The 19,725-nt window shown below is 35.9% G+C and overlaps 1 protein-coding gene and 1 pseudogene across 1 annotated transcript; both read left to right on the forward strand.

Moving 5' to 3' along the window:
- Window positions 1–9,780: 9,780 nt before the first annotated feature.
- Window positions 9,781–13,123, forward strand: LOC110709616 (annotated as a pseudogene).
- A 2,967-nt stretch (window positions 13,124–16,090) lies between these two features.
- LOC110709592 lies at window positions 16,091–17,911 on the forward strand. The gene has a single exon (XM_021887807.1). The coding sequence runs from the start codon at window positions 16,091–16,093 to the stop codon at window positions 17,909–17,911; it is 1,821 nt and encodes a 606-aa protein (XP_021743499.1).
- Window positions 17,912–19,725: the final 1,814 nt, after the last annotated feature.

Consider the following 19,725-nt stretch of genomic DNA (forward strand, 5'->3'; position numbering starts at 1 on the left):
TCCATACCTGAAGAATATAGTTGTCTACACTTGGAACTTCAACATTTTTCTTGAGTTCAGGAACGTGAATATCACCCATAGGCAAGCAAAATTCACCACATACATCATTCTTGGTAACTACAAAATCTTTACCACTACCAACGGTAAACATGCAACTACCACCATTAAAGTTTTCAACAAGCCAAGGTAGCATTTTACGACAGAGAGTTTTTAATTTTAAATGTAACAAACCGCCAAAACCAACTTCAACAACAACTTGTTTTTGTTTATCACTAAAGTTCTTCACCAAATTTCCCAAGGTATATGGTCTACACCTTGCCCTCAAAGGTATCTGGACCCTAAATAATTAAAAAAGAAAAAGTAACTAAAACAATATAGACTTCAAACAAAATATAATAAAAAATGCAAATCAAGAATCATTGAAAACATGTTCTCTTGCACTGAAGTATCAGAATCAGAATCAGAATCAGAAACCAATTCCAACTGAGAACTCTTCTTTATCTTCTTTGCATCAGGTACTGTTTTGACATTTTTACGTACTGTTTTGACCCTCGTAGGTACTAGATTACCCTTAGCAGACTCTTCAGGTACTGTTTTGGCCTTCTTAGGTATTGTTTTGACCTTCGCAGGTACTAGATTACCCTTAGCAGACTCTTTAGGCGTTATTGCTTTTCCCTTTGAAGACACTTTATAACGATATCCACCTATAGAACCACCTATATCAAATAGTTATGCATAATGATTAACACAGAGATAAAAGTTACCACGAATTACTAATTCACAAATTACTCTTGAGAAAATTCAGGTTGTATGCAAAAAATTTACCATTTGTATGCACAAATGTTACCCTTTTTATGCATATAAGTGACCCATATACCATATAGTATTACTCCCCTTTACTTTGATTTCTAAACACAATGACATACTGCCTATAAATTCTCATGCTCTACCTAAAAACCAAGATCAATTCCAATTATCATACTCTGCCTAAAAACTAAGCAAAAAATTAAATTACAAACTCTAAAAATAACATGCACTAGTTGTAGGACATATAACAACACATTTTTAAGCAATTAAATACAATAAACAAAAAAAATAAAGCAAAATTAAACACATTTTCAAAATTAAATTCCAATTATCATAATCTGCCAGAAAAAAGCAAAAAAATTCAAGAGAAAATTCTGAAAATAACATGCAGTAGCTGTTTGACATATAACAACACATTTATAAGCAATTAAATACAATAAACAAAAAAATAAAGCAAAATTCAACACAATAACTTCAAAATTCAATTCCAATTATCATAATCTGCATAAACAATAAGCAAAAAATTCAAGTGCAAACTCTGAAAATAACATGGACTAAAAATTAGACATATAACAACACATTTATAAGCAATTTACTTGAAAATTCTGAAAATAAATCCTGAAAAAATTAAGAATACAAACCTGCATCATCTGACGACTTCTTTTTACTCTTCTTCTTCACCATTGCAGAATACGAACACTACAAAAAAACGAAATCAAAAAAAAAATCAAAAAACCTAAAAATCGAAGAATCGAAGAATCAAAACAACTAAAACTAACAAAAATGCTCAAAAAATTAAGTAAACAAACTTGAATTTAGCAAAAACAACTTCAAAAGTGAAAGAGAAGAGAGAAAAAACTCGAAAACCGCCGGTCGAGGAGAGAAAAAATCGCCAGTTGAGGAGAGAGAAAATCACAAGAGAAAAATGAGGAAGAGAGAGAAAGTGATTTGTCTAAATGAATGAGGAAGAGAGAGAAAATTGGTTATTATGGCAAGTAAAGCACTGACACGTGTGATTTGAATTTTGGGAAATAAATGCTTTCCAAAAACTTCCGCCACACACAAACTTAATGTAAATCCGCCTTTATTAAACATTTGTGTAATAATTGTATGCAATTACAAAATATATATATTACTCTGAATTAAATCGTCTTTCCTATAGCGATATTGCGTTCAGCAGCGGATGGGATGATTAATACGAGTAATTGCCTTTTTTTTTTAACCATCCAATTGGAAAATATTGTTTATTTAGTAGTGAAAGTATTAATCCTTATATATAATAATTCATTTTTATTTGATTATTTTGATGAATTAGAAATTCCCTGGTAAAGAGGGTTTCTTAATATTTTTTTTCATCTTTAGAAATTCCCTCGTAAATTAGATTTTTGGCGCTTGACTTTCCAAAAATAAATCCTTGGTGTTTATATATATGTATGACATTATTGACATAATTCAATGCAAGTATATACTATATACTCCGTATCAAAAATAGGTAGATAAAATTTTCATCAATTTTGAGTTATTGAATGTTACCCCTTTAATTTATTTATTTATTTTATTTTTAAGGAAAAAGACATTTAGAGCCCAAACTCACAGGAAGTATAATATTTTTGTATGTTGCTTAGCTTCTCAGTAGAATATCTTTTTTTATTATTGTGACAAAGTTGAAAGTTACATGTTTCCTCACAACTAAAATTTTTATATTTGTGAAAGAATAAATAGTTACTTGTAAACCAATGACATCACCAATTTACAAGTGGTCTGAAATTTTCCGTAATTTTTTTGTTTAGGCATTGACGCACTGTATGAGCTATTATCAATGAGATCTTGATCGATAGTGATGGATAGCTCAAGCGGCTAGAGCTTTCCTCCCGATTTTAGATCATCTTGGGTTCAAGATTCTCATCATCCGTCGTTGTGACTCTCTAAACACCAAAAAATCATTAAAACCTTAACCTACTAGTTAAAACTGAAGTCTAAATATGTGTACTTAGTCATATGTTCAACCCCCCACCTCCATTTGTAATTTGTATAACCATTATGACTAATTTTTATAAATTTTATTGATTGGGCAAAATATATAAATCGGGCTTATAATAATAATATGAGGCACCGCTAATGTGAGGTGAGAACCGGAGAATCTTAGGGGAATTCCACTCCCAAAATGCCCCAAACAAGACTTTATTCGATAAATATTATTAGCAAAATACTACAAATAATATTTGTTAGGCATCTAAATATTCAAGCCAAAAAAAAAAGATGTGATCTTGCTTACTCTCTTTATCAATGTCATAGATACGGACTAGCAAGGCGTCTGTACTCTGTAGTGAATCTTAATATTCAACTAATAGTAGCCAACGTGAGCATTTAACTATACTTTGCATTTAGAATCTAATTCTCCCTAAATCAACACAACATTGTACTTAAAGCGGCAAAAGCGCAAACAATGCCTTATATCATTCGAAAATAATAGTCGATCACATATATATACTATTTCAAGATGTTTAAAAAATTATACTATTTCAAGTGTTCAAAATAGGTAATCCTTTCATACACAAGTTATAAAAAGTGAAAAGATTATTTATATTCGGAAATATAAAGAAGTGTGAAGATGATTAGATGAACCGACTAGTGTTAATTAAGGCTCTCTTAAATTAGTAAAATTACATATGTTTAGAGCTAGCAAAATATAAATATGTACTTAGTATCATAATTAGATAAATTGCTCAAGTGGTTAGAGTTCCCCTCCTGGTTCCAGGTGATCCTAGATTGATTCTCATCACTCGCCCTTGCGGTTTACATCATCAATCACATGTCACTGGTAGTTTGCTTTTAATCTTTCATTAAACCATACATCAAGCTATATGTCCAAAATATATTTGACTAGTAAAATTGTAAAAACATGAAAAGATACATAGTAAAAACATAATAATGCACATACTCCTTTGGTCTTTCATTTATTTGATGTACTCCGTATTTAAATTTTACTATAAATTTTACTATTTTTAAGCAAATACATTTTTACTCTATTGGGTTCGAACAAATATGTAAAAATTCAAAATTAAATCTTAATTCGAGTTGGATTGCATACCATACTTTCACCCGATTCAAAGCATTCTAGATATACACATATTGCTATTGTAGTAAAATGTGTCAAATATTGCACAAAGGTGCTAATCAATCTCCTCTGGTGGGATTGTTACAAAACGTAGAATTCTGCATTTCTTTGTTGATTAGGGTATTCTCATTGATCATAAATACATGGCCTTCCGTAGGGGTTAATCGGAGATCTTGAAGCCAAAAAGAACTTGTCAACAACATTTGCAACGCCTTTGTAATCGCCCTTCGCTTACCATCTAAAACACAATGATTTCATATTATCATGCACCCTACTACACACAATATATATATATATATATATATATATATATATATATATATATATATATATATATATATATATATATATATATATATATATATATATATAGACGTAATACAACGAGTATCAAAACACCCGGTCCAATCGACGTATGTGGGATATTAATCCAGTATGTCTGTATGTGCAAACTGCATAAGAAGCAGAAAAGCTAACAAAACTTGGTTATTGAAGCATATTGTCTCTTTCATTTAAAATACATTGAATTATTGAAGTACATATGCACAAGTTTGCAAATTTTCTTATAAAATACCAAAAAATGGATCATATATGATAATAATAATATGCTATAGCCCAATGGGCCTATAGTTCATACAAGATTCACAGTGATCCAATCTACGAACAAGCATAATCTAAACTGTATGTAATGATGAATTTGTGGACCTTATAGGGTTTATACCCATTAAAACTTGTTAAAGCTGGCTAGTATCCTTTGAAGTCCAAAAATTTTAATTTGGCTGAAAAAAACCTTTCCAATGTTTCATTGTTGTATTCCCTGCGTTGCTTATTTTTTTTTGCCCAATAAAAAGATGTTACTTTATTAATTTTTAGTTGGAAAAAAATGATGACAGAGAAAAGTAGTGGGTTAATAGGATAGTTGTGAGAGTAAATACTAGTATGTGGTCTCATATGTTTAAAAATTGAATTGGGCAAAATTAAAACGACAACCTAAAAAGTAGGGGTGAGCATGGATGGGATATCCGATCCGAAACCTAATTTTAGATCGGATATCCGTATCCGAAAATTCCCATATCTGATATCCATATCCGATCCGAAACTTTTCGCTGAATGAAAATTAATACGGAGTACTACTGTTTCAAAAAAAAAATAATAATTTATACTACATCAATTCGCTAAAAAATATTAATTCATAGCTACTTGAATCAGAAGAAGATTAAATAGACTAGAACTTAAAAAATATCCAACAAATAATTTTCGCAAATTACAAACAAAGAAATTTTATACAAATCCAAGTACGAAACAAAGATATTTGACACAAATCTGTAAACTAATTGTCACAAAAAACAAAACAAAGAATTTTTAATTGTTATTGAGAAGAAAAGCCATTGTTGGTGTTGCGGGTTCGAAGCTCGAGCTAGCGATAGATGCATATTGTTGCAGTTGTGTTGCGGTTGTTGATGGACGGTGGTTAGAGGAGGGCGTTGCGAGGACCGTTGGTGAACCAGCCATGAGCCGTGAGAATTGAAGGAGGAAGCCGGTCAGGTGGTTCGGTGGGGTTGCATATATTCAAGGAGGAGAGTAGAGCATGAAAGAGGAGAGAGGAGAGAGAAGATATTGAGAGGAGGATGAAGGGGACGGTGAGTGGGTGAGGATGACAAAAAGGAGAGAGAATACTTCATCTCTTCTTTGGTAGTTGACACGTTCTATTTCTCAACGTATTATATTTGTTAGTGCATAATTCAACAATTAATATCTCTAATGAAAAAATTATTAAAAAAATTGATATCATAAATATATATATACTCCTTTTATTGAATATATATTATACTTCTCCCTTGCTTTGTTTTAGAGGGATTTCCCATATATTGTTAAAAGAAAAATATATTCTCTTTGTACGTCGGTTTAAAAACAAATTTCTCAAATACCGTTCACGTAGGATCGGTGTTGGGTGTCAATTTTTTTGATTTACTTCAGCTTAAAACTGCTAACAGTATTAGTGGTTGTACCTTTAAAACCACTAATAGTATTAGCGGTTTCAGAAAAGAGACCACCTTTTACTAAGAACAATTCTCTTTTCGTCCTTACTTTGTGTAAGGTCGATACCGAGGAAAAGAGAACTGTTAATAGTAAAAGGTCTCTTTTCCTCCTTACTTAATACACAGACTCCTTGGCCAAAAGCATCTAAGAGAGCGCCAAGCCGCCAACATTAATATTGCTAAGTTCAAAAAGACTAGCTTTCAGTAATAACAAATCTCTTTGACTCTTAAAAATAAAAAATAAAAAATAAAATAAAAAAACATCAAAACCGCTAATATTGTTAGCGGTTTTAAGCCAAACCAAACCCCAATCCTACATGGACGGTACTTTGGGAATCTGATTTTAAATTGGTGGATAATGAAAATTTATTTTTGTTTCAACAACATTGAAGGAAATTGTTCTTTGTTTTAAAATAATGCATCAGTTTGAATAACACAACTTGTCAATTCAGATAAGAAGGAAAGTTGAAAAAATAAGTTCAAATAACGGTAAATAAGGGTATACAAGTTCAATTATAACTAAAATAAGTTCATGAATATTTAGATTGAATCTAATAAGTTTATATATGTTTATACTTTAATTATCCCACTCGCACATTTTTTTTTATTCATTTATATGCATTACTTACAATTTTTCCCAAAATTATGTGCAAGCAACTCAAGTATTACAGGAATTTAGAAAACGAGAAGAGTAATATATTTCCACAAATTTTCTCTACCCTACTTCTTACCCCCATATACTATAAGTATAAGATTAAACTACCTACATACCTAGATTACCTATTCATTAAAACCTCCGTACAATTTTTATGAAAATGAATAGAGAAAAGCACGACAACAATGTTTAAGAGACAAAGGGAGTATTTATGGTAGATCAATGACTAGCTACGGACTTCGACTGTGTAAGAACAGTTGCATGGCTTAATTATGTACAGAAAAAGGAACACAATTGATCGAAAATTTTGTACTGTTAATTATGCATGGCCCATCATTGATAGGGAAATTCCGTTGGCCGCTAGCTTTTTCTGGTGTACTTATAAATCTCACCACATCAAAGAAAATGTAATAAACTTAATTTGTTTAATTACTTACTTTACACTTGGGTGTGTTTCTCATTGATCTTTCTACTGAGCTCGGCTTGAGCTCAAAACCCTCATGAGTAGGGGTGTATAAAAATTGGCCCGGACCTGAAACCGGACCTGAACCGACCTGAACCGGATCGGACCTGACCCGAACCTGTTGATTCAGGTCCGGTCCCGGTTCTTAAAAATCCAGGTTCCCGGTCCCGGTCCGGACCCGGTCCAAACCCGGGGTTTTCAGGTCCGGACCTGAAACCTGGGAAAATCGTAATTAAAAAAAAAAAAAAAAAAAAAGAAGAAAACCAAACTCTGAAAAATTGAAACTGAGTTTTCGTGGACTTATTTGTATTTTCGGTGGACTCATTTGTATTTTTGGTGTTTGAGAATCGGGACTTTATAGACTTTATGTAGTTTTGTAATTGATAATTTTGGTTTGTATGTAATTATTAAATTATGCAACAGGTCTAAAAATCACAAAACAGGTCCATATGCAGGTCCAACAGGTTTTGTATTTAAAAAAAAAAAACGAAAAAGACACAAAACAGGTCCATTCAGGTCCAAACCCGGACCGGACCTGATTTTTCAGGTCTGGCCCGGAACCGGACCTGTTAATTCAGGTCCGGTCCCCGGTCCTCATAATTACCCAATTCAGGTCCCCGGTCCAAACAGGTCCGGTCCAGGTCCGGTCCGGTTTTGGACCGGTGTACACCCCTACTCATGAGCTCGACTCGTGTGGAACTCGATTATCAAATGTTTAATTCTAGTCTTAAATTTATTTGTTTTCATCAAATTATTTTACTTGATTACTGAATTCCTCAAATAAAGGCCTCAAATACTCAATTGTCAATACATTTTAAGTTACAAATTGCTTTAGAAAAAATGATATTAATAGTGTAGTAAAAAAATAAAAATAAAAAAAGCTTATTCACGAGGTTTTTAGCCGAGCCAAGGATAGCACAAGCTTGGCTTGTTAAGATCTCAAAACGAACCCAAACTCGAGCAGAGTTTTGATCACATTTGGACCGAACCGAGTATCGAGTAGCTTGCGAGTAGGGCGACCCGTTAACACCCCCAATATTATAACAATGTTAATTAAAATTTAGAATAGGATCGAAATTTCATTCAAAGCATCAAAAGATGCAGACCATGCAGTCGACATGCACCAAAGTTATACATGACCAAAATCGGGTTTAAAGACTTTTTTTTTTTATGACGATGATCGATGAAGCCTAAAATTTATTAAACGACACAATTGAATTATCAATGGAATGAATAGGGCTGCGGTTGGGCCATGTTTGCCCTATATATCAATTTCTCCTTTGACTTTTTAATTTATGTCACTTTTGTTTGATTTGTTTCCTTGCTTCTTGTGATGATGACATATATGTACCCTAGTGAATTGAGAAATTGATAAATATCGTATGTTATTTGCATTCCTTGTTAACTAAAATTTATAGATGGTTTCTTGTAAAAAAAAAAAAAAATAAAATAATAGATGGTTGTTTGGTTGATAAAATATTATATGTAAAGAAAAATGAGAATTTGTTCAACTTATATGAGCCTAGGAACTAGGAAGTGAGAATTAAAAAATAAAAAAAATAAAAAAATAAAAAAAAAATTATAGAGTGGGTAATTATTTTACTAACTTTGGTCCCTATAAGATAATTTAAATTTTACACGTGAGTTAAAGTTCTCATAAAAATCACACATATAAAAGCTTTGTAACTTTGTAAGTGCACTAAGCAAACTACTACTCTATATTAGGTTAAATGATTATAACCGGACGAGTCTCCGGGCTAGCCCAATTATAAATAACCTAATCTGCGTAAAGTATTATCATTCCTCTCACTAATGTACTCTTTTTTTCATTTTTCAACAAATCCTTGTTATTTCAATTCCATAAGAAAAATTAGTACTGTATCATCTCCTAACTAATTTATTGAATCAATAGTGTGTTAAGTAAAATAAATTAAATAATGCATTTGTCCAATAAAATATACAAGTAAATGACATATTATATTTATTTCTACCACATTTTTGGAACCATCATTTTCATTATTTTCATTCAATCTGGGCCCTCACTCCTCTAACTATAGCAAAGCCCATCCTGGTGAAGATATAGGTAGCAGCGCGAGCCCCTATGTCTTGAGTCTTAGAGAACTTCTTAAGCCGTTTTAGCAACACAACAACATCCTTATCCAGTTCCCCTAGAGAAGAAAAAGATAAAGGAAGAAAGCAAGCCATAACCAATTCAATTGCCCGACAACTTGCTTCGTACTTGACCCATTTTCGATTGGCCGCATCTGTCACAACTTGTCTTGGAACAAAGTCATCCAACCTAGATTGTGTGAAAGGAGAAAATCTTGTTAAATCAACACACACATTACGTCCCTAATCCCAATAATAGAGTAACACGTTTGTAGGTCGAAGCATGAAAAGACATTGAAATTTGACTAATAAATAGTCTATTGGAGTAAAATGCTCCATAAATCTTTGAATGATTGTTTCCACAAAACCTCTTTTGATAAAGTAAAATTAATTTTATAATATTAATAATTTGATTATTGTCCTTCATCATATTTTTTTGAGGGTTAGAAAAATTTTCTTATCTTATTGGTTCTCTTTTTTATTAATTTGTTTAGGGCACGCACGTGCCTAATAAAAACTCCTCCAAACTTACTATAAATAGAGCAACATGCTCCCCCCCCCCCCCCCCCAACAAACCAAGGCAGTTGTTGCAAGGTTTATTTACAATTACCTTAAACTTCTATTGTGTCTTTGCTCCTTTCACTTTCCATATATATATAAAAATGACATCACAAGTGATCAACAATGGTTACCACACACAACCAACATCCATAGACTAAGATGAAAAATTAGCCGGTTTCACTGTAACTTGGCTAATGCAATTGCTTTGCCAATGATCTTAAAATCTGCCTTTGAGCTTAAGATCCTTGACATCATTTTAGATGCAAGGGAAGGCGCGTGCATCTCAACTCCCGAGATTGCGAAGAAGATTGGGGCTAAGAACCCAAATGCCCCGATATTGTTGGACCGGATGCTCCAGCTCTTGGCAAGCCACTCGGTCTTAACATGCAAGCTCCAAAAGGGAGAAAAAGGTGGTGATCAAAGGGTGTATGGACCAGCACCACTTTGCAAGTATCTTGCTAGTAATGATGGTCAAGGCTCTCTTGGCCCATTGCTTGCTTTGCACCTTTGACAAGGTCATGATGGAGAGTTGGTATGATCTCTTTTCCCTTCATTTTTGATATTTTTGAATTTTACATACTTCTTATATATATATATATATATATATATATATATATATATATATATATATATATAAATAAATATATATATATATATATATATAATATATAATGGTAATTACCATATATACATCTATATACGTACGTAATTCATCTGATCATTTTTCTTATTTCTACTTTGACTTTTTTATCTCACAATAAAATTTCCAATGATAAAAACGAAACGAACCGGTAATATTTAAGTAGCTCTTACATCCTTCTATTTTTACAGCTGCAAGTTCCCTTCCGACTTGAGGAATAAGTTGACAATTGCTTCAACCAAAGACTAAGGGCCTTGATCGGCAAATGACTTACTAGTTACGACTAATTAAAAACCCTAGCTTTATATTGACTTGAGCTTACTGTGATCACATAATAATTAAATCAATACTCCGTACATAATTTTTATTCAACTACTCTGTAGTATGGAAAAATTCAACCTCCAATACGACCACGTGGACGAATAAATCAGTTAAATAACCACTAACAACTGATTACAACACTTGACCTAATTTTTAAATTAAATGACTTTAGTACTATTTTATAAAGTAACGCTTTTGTATGCTACATGTAAATACCACTATAATCTTAAGAGGATAAGAAATGCTTCAAACAGTTTAAAATCACGTGTCTTTTGTTGTGAAATAGACATGTATAGTTCATCAACTGTATTAACTTGGAAGGTCAGATCATATTGAAAGGAATGAGCATAAAACTAATATATAAGTAGTACTATGGATTTTTTTCCCTTTATATATCCCCCCACCCTAAATAATAATAATAATAATATTATTATTATTATTATTATTATTATTATTATTATTTAGGATGGGGGGGATATATACAAGTAATATATTGTACAGTTATTATTTATTACAAGTGATAACCCAATACTGAATATTACTATATTTTGTATAAAGGCAATTAATCAAGGTCAAATGATACAGATTTAGAAAATTGAATGAGTGCATGTAAAAAATTGTGTTATTTTGTAGGTTTCACTTGAACGATTACATCAAAGAAGGCGGTGTACCCTTCAAGCGAGCTCATGGATTAATTCAATTTGACTACACCGGAACAGATGCAAGGTTCAACCATGTATTTAACCAAGGGATGGCACACCACACCATCTTGGTCATGAAAAAGCTCCTAGAAAAGTACAATGGTTTTGATGATGTTAAGGTGTTAGTCGATGTTGGTGGTAACACTGGTGTTAATGTGAGTATGATTGTTGCGAAGTATCCTCACATTAAGGGACTCAATTATGATTTACCTCATGTTATTGCTGATGCTCCTTCTTATCCAGGTAATTTTTTTTATTTATCTTCTTAGAATTAATATTTGCTCAATTATTTGTATTATTGAAGTTTTGTGAAAATTAATATAATTATGTACGTGTTTTTTATTAGGTGTGGAGCATATTGGTGGCGACATGTTTGAGAGCGTACCTCAAGCCGATACCATCTTCATGAAGGTAAGGCATTAAGTTTTATTACATTATGATAAATAATAATCATCAATTTGAATATAATGACATATAATGACTTAGTTTGACTTATGTACATATAGTAGGGCATCAAAGTTTTCACGTGACAATTATTGTCACATCACGTGTTACTGCGTTAAACAGTTACAAGGCACTTATGAAATTGTCACATCACATGTACGTGTTATTATAACTGTGTCTGTGTTACACAAGTATAAGACACTAATGAATAAATTTTGACGTGATGACAGTGGGTGTTACATGACTGGAGCGACGAACATTGCTTGAAAATACTCAAGAAGTGCTATGAAGCTTTACCAAAGAATGGGAAAGTGATCTTAGTTGAATCACTTATACCAGTACTTCCACAAGGCAACCTCGAATCACACATGGTTTTTAGCTTGGACTGTCACACTTTGGTTCATAACCAAGGTGGTAAAGAAAGATCTAAAGAGGACTTTGAGACATTGTTTACTCAATCTGGATTTTCTGGGATTAATGTCATTTGCTGCGCGTATGACACGTGGGTGATGGAGACCTTCAAGAAGTAATAATAATTTGATCTTCATGAATTAATTTCCAGTATAATTATGTTATTAGTTACTGGTAATTAATTAATCTTTGAATTGTATTTGGTGTTTTTTTTTTAATATGTTGTGTTTAAGCTAGCTAAACTTATAATTAGCTAGCTAATCAACTAATCAAGTGGATTGCCAACTTATTTAAGGATGATAGCCATATTTGGGGCTATAGCACCCTAGTGATGTATTTATGTGTGAATAAGGCATTCAATTGTACCTATCCGATCCTTGCAATGTAGTGCAAGAGTATAGTCTTTATTAATCTATATATCTATGTTCGTGTTTGTTATTTGAGTGAAGTGATTGTTATGTGTATGTGCTTGTTTTGAGAAACTATTTGTGCGAGTACTTACCTTATTGAAAATTTCCGAAATAACCCTAAAGTGTCAAATTTATACCTAAATAGTGTATAACTTTTTATTATAATAAAAATAATAATATCATTTGTCAAAAAAAAAAAAAAATATCGCAAATGAACTGTTTAATATGATTTAAATGCCAATATTGGTGGTATGCCGTCACATCTTAATCCATCAACCAATTTTGTGAGCTAGAATAACTCCCACAAAGTTGAAATATTCAGATTTACCTTGTATAATTATTGATTTTCGTTTTGTTTTTCTATTTTCTTGTTTTAATTTTTTTTATAATATGTGTAAGAAATAATGCACGTCTCAACATCATATCTCACCTCATATCAATCATAATGGCAAGCATCTAGAAAGAGAGACAACCTTACCATTAAATGATCACCCTCACTCATCATTACACCATATAGCCGCTGTTACACGGCTTACACCACCGTCAAGTAGTCGAGTGTAGTGCTTACTCATGGCTGATCAGATTGGAGTATAGGGCGGCAAGTAATTCCGATATGATCTTTTAGGTTAACGATCTACTACATATACCTAGCTAATTACTCCGTAATATCTTCCCGAGTTCTTGTAAGTGAAGCCATTGCTAAAGCAATAAGACTTTTTTGCATGCATTAATTATGTTATTGCGAGATGCATGTCAATAATTAGTCAACCTAACGTAAAATAACATCGACATGTTATTTTTTATATATCATAAAAGTTATTGTGATACGATTGCTTCATGAGGTGTTTAATTTTATCTCAAGGCTATATGCACTAGTTTTATTCGAGCTAAGTTAGTTTCAGTTGTAGCTGAAGTCTCATATCCAAAATCTACTATAGAGTACAACTTTCTCGTAATTATCGACAAATGGGTTTTTATTGGTTTGCGTTACGTTTACTAAAGTGGAGCTTGGTGCACTATGCATGAGTCTCCATGCTAGTCTCCTCATGTACTCCAAACTGGTAATTCTATACAACTATTTACAGCACAATGCAGGGAAACGATCTTGACACTCTATAAATGAATTTGAGCATTTTAATTATGAGAGCATAATCTTCAACTCTACTCACAACAAACGTTAAAATTAAACTAAAAAGTGCCAAAATCAATTTCCAAACTCAGCACAATACAATCTTACACACAATAATAAACCAAAGATTCTAATCAACAATTTCACGAAGAATCTAAAAATTACAATTTCAGTCAATTTCACTCAAAAATACCAAAGTAACAAGAACCAAACATGTCTTATCACTTATCACTATCTTCCTTTATTAGGTATCTAATTTTTGCTTCCACGTGTACGTGTGAAACGAGGGAAACATGTTACAAACAGTAACGGTAATTAAATTGTGCTTTTTTTGGTGGGTCAGTAATTGGAATTTAATAAGACATGACAATATTAGGGCAAGAATGTAAGATTTTCATGCGCATGGTTGTGTCCTATAGTAAAAATGTGTCTCCTTTGGTTTGGTTATACACTTATACATCATTGTTCACTTGATCGTATCAATTATTATCATGTTAAAGAGACACTTAGCTAGGGTGGCAACATAGAGTGTGTATATCATGATTGTATGTATGTACCATGTGGTAAAAGTTTACTGTATCGATGAATTTATAATGGTAATATGTTTAGAAGGGGAAGATTGAGGAACCCTTAAATATGTTGTATACGTGTATAAAGCATTGTCGATCATGGCTATGATACAAAAACAAATTGATAATGAAGTTTATTTTAAAGAAAATGAAATAAAGTTTATTCAATCAAGGAATTTAAAACTAAAAAAAAATAAAAATATAATAAAAAAAAAACAACGATGCTCAAATTTCATGTGTTGCTAGATGGGGCGGTTGAGAGTTAAGTTGAAGTATGACATGAAGACTATCCTACTATATTTAATGTTTGTTATGTTGGTGATCGTTGATTTTCACGATCATTGGTTGTAGGTTGAATAAATGTAAAATATTTACGACGAAAATGCTAGCGGATGCAAATTAATTAAAATTATCACTTGATCTATGTTATGATTGTGCCAACATAGGCGTTTGGAGATGTTCTACAGGTATAGATTTTGGCGCACCCTCTATTCATGGAAATGAAACTTACATTATGCAACTATTTATACATCCATTATATAAGCATGAAGTTAGGAAGAAGAAGCAAATCATTAAGACCATACAGAATACATTGTATGATTTGCATGTAAGCCCAAATACATAAGCCCGTCAAAAGTCCAAATAAAGTAAACAAATAGGGCTTTAAATTTTGATAACATACCTGTAGGCCCAACCCATTTGTTGAATAATACATGCACATCATTTTGTAGGCCCAAATACTAGCCCGCAAAATGTTCTAACGCCTTGTATTAATATCATGCATATAAATCCCTTGACTTTGTGTGAGTGCAAAAAATGCAAAATCATTGACAATTACAAAAAATAACCCTTAATTTAATTGTACAGTTCTAGTTTACTATGGTCATTTCACTTGTTTGCCATGTTCATATATTACTCATAGGTTTTAGAGTCAAAGAGTCAATGGCGGTAGATTTTGAATTAATATCAAACGAGTTCATGTATTCTAACTATGACTTATTATACAGATAATATAATTCAACAAGGTAAAAACTCACATCCTCAACATTAATTATATTGCTAGATTGAATTGAGTAGATTTAATTGATACCTTTTACCAAACAAGGCTATGTCGCTCATTAAAGCTAGTAGTACCTCTTGTAGCACTACGGCTAATAGAAGGGTTGTTGATATAGCTAGTTAGATCTTAACATTAACTTGCCTAGTGTTTGGGGTCCAAAATGCTTATATTTGGGCCCAGTCCACAAATGAAAATAATAGAAGCCCAATAGGCAAGGTTCAACCCTCCAATGTATTTGCCAAGTCAGACATAGCAAGGCCCAATCAATGACAGCCCATTGATTGACCAAGCCCAATTTATCTAATGGTACAGAGGTATAAAAACTTTCATTTCAATACAATTACATTCATTCACATTTAATGCCTCAAGCAACAAACTCTCTTGCATAGCTTTTCTCTCATCTTCTTGTATCCGTACTGACTTCGGCATCGGAGGGGCCTTCCTCGGCACACCCCCCGAGGCTAGTTTACGTTTGCTTTGCTGTGCAGGAAATCCCTAATTCGGTTATCACTCGAATTGGGCTTCGTCTCCACTCATCCGAAGGGCCAGCCGAAGGCCCATTGTTTTCTGACCGAAACAATTTGGCGCCGTCTGTGGGGATACTTACAAAAATTCAGCCAAAAATCTCATTCGAATCTTAGCCAATTCAGCAAATGACTAAGAGTGCAAAGAGCTCTAAAAAAGTTAGGAAGACGGGTCTTATAACGGTAAGGGCCGGTAGAACACCTTCACCGTCGCCCGAACCGACTGCTTCCAACTCCCCGAGGGGAGAAAATCTGCGTGGAGGATCTCCTTCCCAACGGGATTACCAAAATGGGAACTCGCCGAGGGATAGTGAGGTTCATAAGCGTGATCCTTCACCGAGCATGCGTTCAACTCCTCCTGCCGGACTGTCAATCGAGGAGGTCATGAAAGCCATGGCTGTGTGCATGGACTTCATGCATGCTTTGGGGGAACGTTTCCCATCGGTAAAAAAATCACTCTCTCCCCCTCCTAGATCAAATGATCGAAAAAGGAAGAGTATAACCGAGGGAGAGAAGCGGGCTCCATCCTCAAAAGGGGAAGGCGGCCGAAGGGCTGGGCATCCAGGCGGTTCTGGGAAGAATCAGAGGAGAGGCTCCGGCCACTCCAAAAATTCCAGAGCTCGGAACTCTGAGGATCATCATGACAGCCACAATGTCTCTCGCCGAAGCGTTCATGAACGCTTAGGTGGCAAAGAAGGAGGGGTGCATAGTCGCCTCACCTTCCCAGAAGGGTCTCATCCCTCCATGTCACGCGAGGGGACACCTCCTGCATCCACCTCTTTGAGAGGGAGAAGCAGGGTTCCTTCGGCGCGGCAGAAGGGAAAGGCCGTAATGGTTCCGACCAGTTCCCCATTCCAAAGGTGGATACTGGAGGAACATGTGCCGACGGTAAAAATTCCGGCACACATTACATACGACGGTATTTCGGATCCGAAGGACCACACAGCCTCTTACGAGGGGCATATGTACCTTAACCCCAGGTCTGAAGCTACCTGGTGCAAGTACTTCCCGACAACCCTTAAAGGTGTGGCCCAATCATGGATCACCAAAGGGCTGAAGGAAGGCTCAATAACCGGTTGGAGCGATCTAGACAATAAATTCAAGAGCAAGTTTTCCACGGCTAATCGCCGAGAGAAAACTACTGCAGAGCTCATGGGCCTGCAGCAGGCGGAGGACGAAAGTCTCCGAGATTATTTGACTCGCTTTAGCAACGAGTCGTCCAAAATAACAAGTCTGGATCAAAGCCTGGCCGTATTCGCACTACGGAATGGCTTGCAAGCTGGCAAGTTTCTGGATTTCATGGTCATGCATCCCCCGCAGACCTTGGAAGAAGCCCTCGACGCTTCAGATAAATTTATCCGAGCCGAGGAATGGAACAAGGCAAAGCTGCAATCTCAATCAGGGCTTGTGAAGCTAAAAGGGCAGCAGGCCGAAGTTCCAGCGTCAAGGAAAGGGAAGGCAAAAGTCTCAGAACCTCCCTTGACCGCAGAGCCGAAGAAGGATAAGGCTCCCTATCTGGGGAAATTTGAATCTTACACCCCTCTCACCTTACCACGTACTAAGATCTTTAGTGCGACGAGGGAGGAGGGAAGATTCAAAAAGCCGAAGCCACCTCCTTCTTGGCATCAAAAGAAAGGGAAGGACCATTGGTGTGAGTTCCACGAATCTCGTGGGCATCGCACCGAGGACTGCCTTCAGCTGAAGGACCAGATCGAAGAGCTGGTCCAAAAAGGATATCTAAAGAAATATGTTGCGGAATGCCGCGAAGAGAAGAAAGCTGAGAAAGATTCTCGGCAAGAACTGAACTATCACCGGAAAAGGGACAGACCTCCCGAAGGAGGGCACAATGACATCCTGACCATTTCCGGTGGCATATCTCGGAACGCACTTAAGAGCCATCTGAGGGGTCTAACCTATCAGATTCATCATACCGAGTTCCAGAAACCGTAGTCTCCGGTGCCGAACATGATGTTCACAGCCGAAGACTGCAGGGGGGTGGTGTATCCCCATGATGACCCATTGGTTATCAAGACAAGCATCGCAAACCACAACATCTATCGGACACTGGTAGACGGTGGCAGCGGGGCAAATATACTTTTTCGGAAGGCATTCGACCAGCTGAAGTTGGAGAGCAGACATTTGACTCCAGTCCCTTATCCGGTCACTGGATTCAACGGCTCTTCTTCATATCCAGATGGGAAAATTCTTCTTCCCGTCAGCCTCGGCCAAGACCGGGCAAGACGAAGCATCATGGCCGAATTCTTGGTCATCGATGCCCCATCAGTATACAACGTCATTATGGGGAGACCTCTCATCCATGATGTTCAAGGAGTCGTCTCGACATACCATCAGTCAATGATCTATGTCTCAGACGAAGGATGCTCCGAGAAAATACTGGGCAGCCAATGAGAGGCCCGGGAATGTAACTCCCTCAAGCCATCCAAGAGTCGCCGAAGCGACAAGGATGATGAGGAAGAAAAAGAGAAAGAAAAGGAGCGGGGTACTAAAAGGCCAAAAGGCCTAAGTGCTTCGGCTCAGGGGTCCCCAAAAAAGAAAGCATCTTTGGGGACCGAAAAAGCGAGCTCTTCGGACGGACCAAAAGATTCGGACGAAAGCCAGCCGAAGAAAGGAAGGTCTGCTGAGATTGACAGTAGACCTGAACCGGAAGAATCTGGCTCCAAAGCAATGGAGTCAGATGAGCAAACTGAGTCAATCCAGTTGACCGAGGGGGATACTGAAAAATGCGTCAACATCGGACAAGGGCTTGATCCGAACTTCCGTGTTGAACTAATCTAACTCCTTCGGGACAACAGAGATGTGTTCGCATTCTCAGCAGCTGACATGCCGGGAATTGATCCGAACCTCATCTCGCACAAGCTTAATGTCGACCCCACATGTCGGCCAATTAAGCAGAAGAAGCGGAACTATTCTTCTCAGAAGAACCAAGACATCGCAGCCGAAGTCAAGAAACTTCTGGACGCAGGGTTCATTGAGCCCTGCCAATATCCTGAATGGCTGGCGAATGTAGTAATGGTTCAGAAAGCTAATGACACCTGTAGAAAGTGCGTAGATTTCACGGATCTGAATAGGGCTTGTCCGAAGGACTTCTATCCTTTGTCGAGAATTGACCAGCTGGTTGACTCGACAAGTGGCCACGCTCTGCTCAGCTTCATGGACGCATTTTCTGGGTACCATCAGATTTTCATGCACCCCGATGACAGAGCAAAAACGGCATTTGTTACAAGCGCCGGGGTGTATAATTACAAAATGATGCCCTTCGGCCTGAAGAACGTCGGGGTTACATATCAGAGGCTGGTGGACCAAGTGTTTGCCGAACAAAAAGGCCGCAACATGGAAGTCTATGTTGACGATTCCATCGTCAAAAGTAAAGAGGCGAAAGACTATGTTGCAGACCTAGCTGAAACGTTCGCCATTCTGAGAAAACACCAGATGAAGCTGAATCCGAAGAAATGTGTCTTCGGTGTGAGGTCTGGGAAATTCCTAGGCTTCATGGTCAGCAAGAGGGGGATTGATGCCAATCCCGCCAAAGTACAAGCAGCTCTTGATCTTCCCGAGCCGAAGACGAAAAGGGACATTCAGCGCCTTACTGGGAGGATGGCTGCCTTGTCCAGGTTTATCTCAAAAGCCTCGGACAAGGGTTTGCCCTTCTTCAAGGCGCTGAAATTTCCAAAATCAAAGGAGCTCATATGGGAAGACGAGCAAAAAGTAGCCTTCCAGCAGCTCCGGGAGCACTTGGCAAACCT

The sequence above is a fragment of the Chenopodium quinoa genome, unplaced genomic scaffold (assembly GCF_001683475.1).
Source record: "Chenopodium quinoa cultivar QQ74 unplaced genomic scaffold, ASM168347v1, whole genome shotgun sequence".
NCBI classification, from domain to species: Eukaryota; Viridiplantae; Streptophyta; class Magnoliopsida; order Caryophyllales; family Amaranthaceae; genus Chenopodium; species Chenopodium quinoa.

Bases quoted from the DNA above. Each gene is read 5' to 3' on its own strand.
- LOC110709592 (XM_021887807.1), top strand. From the start codon at position 16,091: ATGACTAAGAGTGCAAAGAGCTCTAAAAAAGTTAGGAAGACGGGTCTT.